At 37.7% G+C, this 11,338-nt stretch overlaps 1 protein-coding gene across 1 annotated transcript; it reads right to left on the bottom strand.

Moving 5' to 3' along the window:
• Positions 1 to 215: 215 nt before the first annotated feature.
• LOC146730157 (bifunctional purine biosynthesis protein ATIC-like) lies at positions 216 to 7,493 on the bottom strand. Its single transcript, XM_085494461.1, has 5 exons — positions 7,256 to 7,493; positions 1,647 to 1,773; positions 1,247 to 1,323; positions 634 to 700; positions 216 to 312 (listed from the first exon to the last, which is right to left on the bottom strand). Exons 1-5 carry the CDS (start codon positions 7,491 to 7,493, stop codon positions 216 to 218), a joined length of 606 nt encoding a protein of 201 aa, XP_085350587.1.
• Between the last annotated feature and the right edge of the window lie 3,845 nt (positions 7,494 to 11,338).

Genomic DNA, 11,338 nt, shown 5'->3' with positions numbered 1-11,338 from the left:
ACCCATATTTATATACATTTACATTGCCTAGTATACCTACCCATGTGAGGTATACCCACACATGCCATTTATATACCCATATTTATATACATTTACAGTGCCCTGTATACCCACCATGTGAAGTATACCCACACATGCCATTTATATACCCATATTTATATACATTTACAGTGCTTCGTATACCCAGTCATATTAGCTAAACTACCATCACTTCTTTACTTACCAATATCAATTTGTTCCACAGCTTCTGCTACAGTAACACCTCCTTTTGATACAGTGTTTACAAATGGATACAAATTACAAGCAACCAACCTACAGATAAACAGCATAATGGTAATGAGACAAATAGATATTTATAATATTTAACAGTCAACGCTCAAATCAAATTGTGAATGAGAGCAAATAGAAAGGTGTTCTGTAATTGGTTAGTTGGTAGGTATGAAGGATTGAATGACCAATGAGAGCAAATAGAAAGGTGTTCTGTAATTGGTTAGTTGGTAGGTATGAAGGATTGAATGACCAATGAGAGCAAATAGAAAGGTGTTCTGTAATTGGTTAGCTGGTAGGTATGAAGGATTGAATGACCAATGAGATGCATTTTGTATAAGCGTTTGGCACTCTGTCATAACTTACTTGATGTATTTAAAATCTTGTTTTTCCATGTCAGCACGGTCGCTTTCTGAATTACGTGCCAAAATGCCTGCAAGAACATAACACATAATAATCTAAGAACAGAACATAAATTATGAGAAATATTACATTACATATTAACTAAAGCCAATAGTGTTCTCTGATTCCTACATATGTTATGCCATCAAAATTTAAACTATGAATATTAATGAGGTTATTTGAATACAACAAAGCACATTTATCGAACAACACACAGCAGAGATCGTTGCGAGTCAGTACTGCTCCAGTCCATACTTTGCGGAATGATTTTTCTGTTTGTACTAATAAATGTAATTTACTAAAAGATGATAGCAAAAAATGCTGATGAAAATTGTTTTTCTCTGTGTGAACATTTGTGATCAGTGACAGGATTATGGTTTTATAACGAGTTACATGTATACATTTCTGTATCCAATGTAAACACAGGAAGGTGTTCTAATGTGACATAACATATTTAATATTGGTGATGTGGTTTACCCCATAATCACCTGACATTTGAGTACAACACACAGACATCACAACAGCTGCTGTTTTCTGTTATCACAAAATCTAATGAAATTATCATTTACTGTCATACCTCCATGTACAGCTGGATGTAACGTCTTAACTCTACCTCCCAACATTTCAGGTGCACCAGTTACATCAGACACATCGCTATAATACAAAAACAAGAAATAAAATGAAAAATTATTATTATTGAGCGGGTATGTAACTTTATTGCGTCTACAACGGTCATTGGAGTGTCTAGGAAAGTGTCTGGGGATGTTGCTAAGTCCCTGAGTAATTGCCTACCAGGTGCGGGAGTATTTAAATATCTTGTGTCCGCTGTAAACATTTTTTAAGGAGATTCTCATTATAATTTTTGTTCTGTTGATTGTGAAAGTTAAAATTAAATTCCCTAAAGTCTCAATTTATAATGCTTGTCAGTATTTATAGAATGTGACAAGATATTATTTTGTCAAAAAATAAGACATCACCTGATTGGAATACCAGCATCTCTGATGGCTTCTGCTGTCCCACCGGATCCAATCAACTTTAGTCCCAGGTTGTGCAGCTTCTCAGCAAACGACACCAATCCTGTCTTGTCAGACACACTCAGTAAAGCTATAAATAGAAAGTATTTGTGTCATATTATTATAACATGATATTGATTAGTAGAAATGTGCAGAGGTGTCCATGGCAACAGTACATGTACCTCATAATGTAATGATCTAGTTAAACAATAATGACACCCCCTCCACCAACAGCACCATAACTGAACACATACAAAGAAATAGAAAATGAAGAGCACTTCTTTCTTAAAAGCGGTCTTTATAAAAAAAGAAATGCGCTTCTCAAAAATATGCTGCTATCTCCCAAACTTTCTGACAAATAAAAAATATTATTATTACAACATACAATACTGTTTTTGCTCTATTAATACCACATGTGTAGAGGTGTGTCTACCATGGTCAATCACTAGGAATGAATCAAAGTCAGATTTTAACAATCCAGCATAAAATACAATAAATACATTTTTTTTTGGCTTTTGGAACATGTATAGATGATCATCTAATAAAGTAAAAATTAGGAATTAGTGAAAGGGATTGGTTTTGTAATGGTTTAAAATTGGAACATTGTTGAAAATCATTTTAAATATTTACCAGTATGATTACAAATACTTTTAATCCATGACAGTGTTTGATTGGGCAGTCGATGACTGAATGTAATCAATGCCTACTCTACAACGTGATGGGAGTCCTGATATACACTAAGCTAGCCACAGCCCACAAGTAATTCTATGCACGCTGCTAAAAGCTACTGTTTCAATACATGTACCAGTAGATAATCAATATTTTGGAAATATATAGAAATATGCACCCCATTCTACATCGTACTATTCAACAACAATGTCTTGTATTATTCATTCATTCTCTGACTGATGTCCAAATACTAGACAACAGCCACGGCTACGCTAGACATACATGTACAGCCATGGCTACGCTAGACATACAGCCACGGCTACGCTAGACAACAGCCACGGCTACGCTAGACATACAGCCACGGCTACGCAAGACATACAGCCACGGCTACGCTAGACATACAGCCACGGCTACGCTAGACAACAGCCACGGCTACGCTAGACAACAGCCACGGCTACGCTAGACATACAGCCACGGCTACGCTAGACAACAGCCACGGCTACGCTAGACATACAGCCACGGCTACGCTAGACATACAGCCACGGCTACGCTAGACAACAGCCACGGCTACGCTAGACAACAGCCACGGCTACGCTAGACATACAGCCACGGCTACGCTAGACATACAGCCACGGCTACGCTAGACAACAGCCACGGCTACGCTAGACAACAGCCACGGCTACGCTAGACATACAGCCACGGCTACGCTAGACATACAGCCACGGCTACGCTAGACAACAGCCACGGCTACGCTAGACATACAGCCACGGCTACGCTAGACATACAGCCACGGCTACGCTAGACAACAGCCACGGCTACGCTAGACATACAGCCACGGCTACGCTAGACATACAGCCACGGCTACGCTAGACATACAGCCACGGCTACGCTAGACAACAGCCACGCCTACGCTAGACATACAGCCACGGCTACGCTAGACATACAGCCACGGCTACGCTAGACATACAGCCACGGCTACGCTAGACATACAGCCACGGCTACGCTAGACATACAGCCAATGTTACTTTGGTAATCCACTATGGGAAGTGACCGAAATCAAACTGGGCGGTTTCCCGCGGTGCTCCGACAACACCCGGGAAGTCAGCAGAAGCTCCTTGACGGGCCGATGGTTCCTGTCAACACTGACACATTTCCGGGGTTAGCCGGCGCTTATTGTTCATGATTATAATCCTATTGTTCAAATGTTCTCACCTTTCCCTGAAAAGGAGTACCACTTTTATCAACGAGTTACTACATTCGTTGCGATGTTTTCACTGTCTAGCGCATCTGCGTATTTAATATATTCACGCAAATTGACCCATGTCTGACCTCTAGTCTTGACAAGATATGTGTTGGGCAACGTTATGCAGAACTTCCAAGTGCTGAGTTTAAGTTCCACGATTGAAAAAAAAATAAAATAACATACAGCTCCATTCTATATCAGGTCATTGTTGTTAATATTGTACTCAGTTTAAAATGACAGCACTCCGTATTATGTAATTGTACAGAATATTCGTTGTCGACCGTACCGCTGACCAAATGTATGGGCAGTCAAACAATTCACATTCGTATCATATAAATTATGCCATTGTGCTTGTTGTGAATATTATTTAGCCGGTCCAACTGGCGTTGTAGCAGCGTGTATGATATACATAGTGATAAGCTCCTTGGCCACCGAGGGTCCCCGCCAACACAGGTACTTAACCGGGGTAAACCGGCGCTCATTTTTCATTATTATAGTCTCATTGTTCGCATGTTTCCACCTTTCCAAAGACAAAAAACGACTGACTTTTTACATGTCCCAAAAGAGGAGTGCCACTTTTATCAACGAGTGACATGTTGCTACATTCATTGCGATGTTTTCAATGTCTAGCGCGTCTAGATTTAATATATTCAGGCAATTTCACCCATGTCTGACCTCTAGTCTAGGCAAGATTGGCATTTATTTACTTATTGACTCTTACACAATCCCCGGAGGGAAAGAAAATGGCATTAGCAACGTTCTGCAGAACTTCCAAGTGCTGAGTTTAAGTTCCACGATTGAAAAAAATAAAATAACATACAGTCTCATTTTATATCAAACTAATGTTGTTATTATTTCATTGGTGATATAGAGTGAATGCCGTAATTGTAGTCGGATTAATGTGAAATATTTACAAACATTCTCGACCCAACCCCTAGTGAAAAAATACATTAAATACAACCCACGGAAGATGAATGTGAAATATTTACAAACATTTTCGAACTAAAATTAACCCCAGTGCAAAAAATTCATTTAAATACGACCCACGGAACATGAACGCGAAATATTTACAGACATTCTCGACCCAACCCCTAGTGAAAAAATATATTTAAATACGACCCACGGAACATGAACGCGAAATATTTACAGACATTCTCGACCCAACCCCTAGTGAAAAAAATATATTTAAATACGACCCGCGGAAGATGAACGTGAAATATTTACAGACATTCTCGACCCAACCCCTAGTCAAAAAAATATATTTAAATACGACCCACGGAAGATGAACGCGAAATATTTACAGACATTCTCGACCCAACCCCTAGTTAAAAAAATATATTTAAATACGACCCACGGAAGATGAACGTGAAATATTTACAAACATTCTCGACCCAACTTCTAGTGAAAAAATACATTAAGTACGTCCCACGGAAGATGAACGTGAACTATTTACAGACATTCTCGATCCAACCCCTAGTCAAAAAAATATATTTAAATACGACCCACGGACGGAACATGAACGCAAAATATTTACAGACATTCTCGACCCAACCCCTAGTCAAAAAAATATATTTAAATACGTCCCACGGAAGATGAACGTGAAATATTTACAGACATTCTCGACCCAACCCCTAGTCAAAAAATACATTAAATACGACCCACGGAAGATGAACATGAAATATTTACAAACATTTTCAAACGAAAATTAACCCCAGTGCAAAAAATTCATTTAAATACAACCCACGGAACATGAACGCGAAATATTTACAGACATTCTCGACCCAACCCCTAGTGAAAAAAATACATTAAATACGACCCACGGAAGATGAATGTGAAATATTTACAAACATTTTCGAACTAAAATTAACCCCAGTGCAAAAAATTCATTTAAATACGACCCACGGAACATGAACGCGAAATATTTACAGACATTCTCGACCCAACCCCTAGTGAAAAAATATATTTAAATACGACCCACGGAACATGAACGCGAAATATTTACAGACATTCTCGACCCAACCCCTAGTGAAAAAAATGTATTTAAATACGACCCGCGGAAGATGAACGTGAAATATTTACAGACATTCTCGACCCAACCCCTAGTCAAAAAAATATATTTAAATACGACCCACGGAAGATGAACGCGAAATATTTACAGACATTCTCGACCCAACCCCTAGTTAAAAAAATATATTTAAATACGACCCACGGAAGATGAACGTGAAATATTTACAAACATTCTCGACCCAACCTCTAGTGAAAAAATACATTAAGTACGTCCCACGGAAGATGAACGAGAACTATTTACAGACATTCTCGATCCAACCCCTAGTCAAAAAAATATATTTAAATACGACCCACGGACGGAACATGAACGCAAAATATTTACAGACATTCTCGACCCAACCCCTAGTCAAAAAAATATATTTAAATACGACCCACGGAACATGAACGTGAAATATTTACAGACATTCTCGACCCAACCTCTAGTCAAAAAAATATATTTAAATACGACCCACGGAAGATGAACGCGAAATATTTACAGACATTCTCGACCCAACCCCTAGTTAAAAAAATATATTTAAATACGACCCACGGAAGATGAACGTGAAATATTTACAAACATTCTCGACCCAACCTCTAGTGAAAAAATACATTAAGTACGTCCCACGGAAGATGAACGAGAACTATTTACAGACATTCTCGATCCAACCCCTAGTCAAAGAAATATATTTAAATACGACCCACGGACGGAACATGAACGCAAAATATTTACAGACATTCTCGACCCAACCCCTAGTCAAAAAAATATATTTAAATACGACCCACGGAACATGAACGTGAAATATTTACAGACATTCTCGACCCAACCTCTAGTCAAAAAAATATATTTAAATACGTCCCACGGAAGATGAACGTGAAATATTTACAGACATTCTCGACCCAACCCCTAGTCAAAAAAATATATTTAAATACGACCCACGGAACATGAACGCGAAATATTTACAAACATTGTCGACCCAACCCCTAGTCAAAAAATACATTAAATACGACCCACGGAAGATGAACATGAAATATTTACAAACATTCTCGAACTAAAATTAACCCCAGTGCAAAAATACATTTAAATACGACCCAGGGAACATGAACGCGAAATATTTACAGACATTCTCGACCCAACCGCTAGCCAAAAAAATATATTTAAATACGATCCACGGAATTTGAACGCGAAATATTTACAGACATTCTCGACCCAACCCCTAGTAAACAAAAAAAAAATTAAAAACGACCTACAAAACATGAATGCGAAATATTTACAAACGTGGACGAAAAATAATGAAGTGAATATTCGACCCGGTCCCTAGTAAACATAAAATAAACGACCCGCGTACGCTAAATATTTGCAATTCGACCCGGATCCAAAATACTTAATCTTCGCGGATGAAATATACGAGTGTGTCGCATCTTGTCAGCAGTACATGTAAATACATATGATGGGCATTTACTGCAAACGCCAAGTCAGAGTTTAATAAATACATACACATGTATGATGGGCATTGACTGCAAACGCCAAGTCAGAGTTTGATAAATTTCGGCATGTAACTGTTTGAAACGGCAAGTGGCGGGAGGTCCGACAATTGTATAAAACTAAGAAACTGGCCGTCTTCATTATTTGCCGGTGAGGGAGAGGGTAATCCAGTTTCTTTTAAAAATAACATCGCTTTCTTGGCTTGAACTGGATACATGTTGCAGTGGTCGCCTTCAGGGTTTTCACACTTTGTAAATATAATCGTTCCTATTCGCTTCTGTAAATGGGCATTCATAAATTTCATTTCCTTAAATATGTCTGCGTTTTCTGGTTGATTTGAATATACCACAGAGTGACTGTGAATAGACATTGTTTCATAAATAAAGTTTTATTATGGCTACATAATAATGCATTTGCTACATTACACCAACTAATTTCCCTTGGCAACTATGTTACGTAAAATGCGTCGTCTGGCGAATTTCTGATGCACATTTCTGTTGATTAAATTTGATCATCACGCTCCGAAACCACGAAAATCACTAATACTTGTTTCCGGCCGATCAGCTTGCACTATATATATGTTTCGGAGCGTGATGATCAAATTTAATAACATATGCTTGCTTTACATTACTAAACTGTTTTAATTCTATAATTTCTATTATTTTGAGCAAGGACAAGGTCCTGTACCGGGACATAGTCGCTCGGTCCCATAGACGTCCATGCATTGAGACGAATAGATCGTCAGGCCCCTATGAAATTAACGTCCTATATTATCACATTTTGTGATTTCGATTTCTACATGCGACCATTTTTATCCTAAATGCGATGATTTCGATTCTGTGACGGCATGCAACCATTTTTATCCTAAATGCGATGATTTCGATTCTGTGACGGCATGCAACCATTTTAATCCTAAATGCGATGATTTCGATTCTGTGACGGCATGCAACCATTTTAATCCTAAATGCGATGATTTCGATTCTGTGACGGCATGCAACCATTTTAATCCTAAATGCGATGATTTCGATTCCTACATGCGATCATAATCACCTCTGCATATAGAGGGCGCTGTTATTAATATATCACTCCTTTGGAACACAGTAGACAACGAAAAAATAAAACAGCGGTAATATTGTAATAAAAAATCATACATTTACCATGACAGGTATATTCAAACATATTTACTAGGATGTGTGGATGTTTTTATAGACATCATTTCGTACATTTTTCTTTGGCGACAACATTGACCCGACAACCGTTTTATGAAACGCAAATCTATACAAAATAGTATGTTCACCGTGAAGTCATGCTAAGAACCGTTTTATAAATTTCACAATTCTTTGTTTAAATCGTGTTTGTGAAGTTCCCATGACCACTTTCCAGGATATCCAAGTTTCCCAAATCACGATATCTGGACTAGCTAGAAGGCGATTTGCAAGACTACCTACATATTCAACTTGAATGTTTGCCATAAAGTTTACCGTTAATGAACAGGCTGTCCATTGATAAATTGTGTCTTATTGTTCCTTTTATATGCGCTATCAATAACAGCATAGAGTTGCCTTTTATTTTGCAACCTTCTTTAAAATAGTCCTCGGCGATAAACATGACTGATTATTTCAGGGCGGTTTTTAGTTTCATGATTTTGTTAGATTTTGTCGTGATGTGACGTGGTATTGTTTTCGATCGAATGCCTTGGATCTTAAATTCAGTAGCACGTCACACACGATATCATAGCAGTTTTCATTGTTGGTTCCCTTCAGACCTCAATACCTCAGACAACTATTAGTTGCCTGTGTCAAAACCGAACATTATAACTTCTAGAAAACAGTCTCAGTCATTTTCCTACCTTTACCTCCAATTAACAAAGTAGTGCCGACAACAACAACATTTTGTTTAATTCCTCAACTCATCATTCGTCATTTTAAGCGAGTGTTCAGAGTCAGTTCCGCACTGACCCACAATTCATTGCGGACTTTATTATCCGGACTAACCTTAAATCAGGTGAAATGTCGAATAAATTTGGATAGAATCGACTTTGGGACAATCGACCGTTCACTATGTATTTCCTTCATCATATTGCAAGGAGATTGAGTGAATCAAGTGGGTTTTTCTCGCAATTCAAAATGCAATGACAACCGCATTATATAAATATAGAATGTAGTTGTACAAGAAATATTATCGAGTATAGTTTTACGTTGAACCAGGTCAGACGTTTCAGTGAGCGTAGAATATGTTCATAGAATACAGATCGCTTTCTAGCTCCGTGGGACTATGGTTAAACTGAGTCATCAAAGATAAAGCTTATGAACTCTTAAGTAAGATTATTGGATTAATCTAAGTTGTGTGAAAAACATGGATATCTGTTGTGGATGAGTTCTAGAAATAGACAATATTGACGTGAGTTTATAAAAAATATAGGGACATGGGAATGAGGTTTCTGTCAGTGATGTACAGCGAACAATCAGTATTCTTCGGACTGTCAGGTTATCACCCCGGTGGCATCATGGGAAATTCACCAAAGGCAATCGGTATAGCGGTATATTTCCTATTATCACTAATACTAAACTAAACACGTTTTTTTCTGAGACTGTTTGATGTTAAGTGTTGATTGTGGCCTCGTCACACTAAATTACGTATCCATGGTTTCGAGGTCACCCAAATTCCAGAGATATACTTGGCATACTTGAAGAAATTCATGACAAAACACAGTTTGCCCTTTGTCAACAGTAAATGAAGTAAATTGAGATTTGTTTTAATTTACGAAACATTCCAAGATGAATTGTAAAAAATACATTATGATGGGAAATGCGTCCGTGTTCTGTTCTCTGTTTTAAATTACCACAGGGTCACTAAAAAAATCTAGAGATCCAGATGATTCGCCGCTGAGTTTCGAATTCCTGTTCACATGGTTGCTACGTTACTAACTGTCATGAAGGCGCGACAATGTCATATAAATCATTATCGGATAATTATCGTCTAATAAAATCTTATGAAATGTTGGCAGAGATGTCTAACTTAGACATTATTAGACGCCCAGACAGACCTGTCTAACTTAGACATTATTATACATTGTTAGACGATATTATCGATACTATCGAATAAAAACGAACTGACCCATTAGTCGCCCAGACAGACCTGTCTAACTTAGACATTTTTAGACATTGTTAGACGATATTATCGATAATATCGGAGAAAAACAAACTGTCCCACAAATAATGTCTAATAAAGTCTAAGTTAGGCACCCATGTCTAGGCAACTACTGGGAAGATTGTTTTTCTACGATATTATCGGACAATATCGTCTAATAAAATCTAATGAAGTATTCGCATCAATACCTCGTGTTACTGGTTTTCTCCGATATTGTCGTCTAATAAAGTCTAAGTTTGACAACCATGTGCGGGCAACCATTGGGTAAGTAAGTTTTTATCCGATATTATCGTCTAATAAAGTCTAAGTTTGACAACCATGTGCGGGCAACCATTGGGTAAGTAAGTTTTTATCCGATATTATCGGTAATATCAAAATTATCGTCTAAGAATGTATAAGTTAGACACACACTTTTAGACATTAATAGACGATTTTATCGATAATATCGGGGGGAAACGAACTGTCCCAATAGTTGCCCAGACAGACCTGTCTAACTTAGACATTTTCAGACATTGTTAGACGATTTTATCGATATTATCGATAATATCGGTGAAAAAACGAACTGTCCCAATAGTTGCCCAGACGGACCTGTCTAACTTAGACATTTTTAGACATTGTTAGACGATATTATCGATAATATCGGAGAAAAACGAACTGTCCCAATAGTTGCCCAGACAGACCAGTCTAACTTAGAAATTTTAAGACATTATTAGACGATTTTATCGATATTATCGAAAATATCGGAGAAAGACGAACTGTCCCAATAGTTGCCCAGACAGACCTGTCTAACTTAGACATTGTTAGACGATATTATCGATAATATCGGTGAAAAAACGAACTGTCCTAATAGTTGCCCAGACGGACCTGTCTAACTTAGACATTTTTAGACATTGTTAGACAATATTATCGATAATATCGGAGAAAAACGAACTGTCCCAATAGTTGCTCATACAGACCAGTCTAACTTAGAAATTTTAAGACATTATTAGACGATTTTATCGATATTATCGAAAATATCGGAGAAAGACGAACTGTCCCAATAGTTGCCCAGACAGACCTGTCTAA

This window comes from Saccoglossus kowalevskii, chromosome 20, assembly GCF_978046115.1.
Source record: "Saccoglossus kowalevskii chromosome 20, keSacKowa6.1, whole genome shotgun sequence".
Classification (NCBI taxonomy): Eukaryota; Metazoa; Hemichordata; class Enteropneusta; family Harrimaniidae; genus Saccoglossus; species Saccoglossus kowalevskii.
Note: the sequence above shows the minus strand (reverse complement) of the source record. Positions and strands in the feature narration are given on the sequence as shown.

Bases quoted from the DNA above. Each gene is read 5' to 3' on its own strand.
- LOC146730157 (XM_085494461.1), bottom strand. From the start codon at position 7,493: ATGTCTATTCACAGTCACTCTGTGGTATATTCAAATCAACCAGAAAAC. The intron at 1,774-7,255 runs GCCAGTTTCTTA...TTCTATTTATAG, and splicing joins ACCGGCAAATAATGAAGACG to CTTTACTGAGTGTGTCTGAC. The intron at 1,324-1,646 runs GTGATGTCTTAT...TTTGTATTATAG, and splicing joins GATGCTGGTATTCCAATCAG to CGATGTGTCTGATGTAACTG.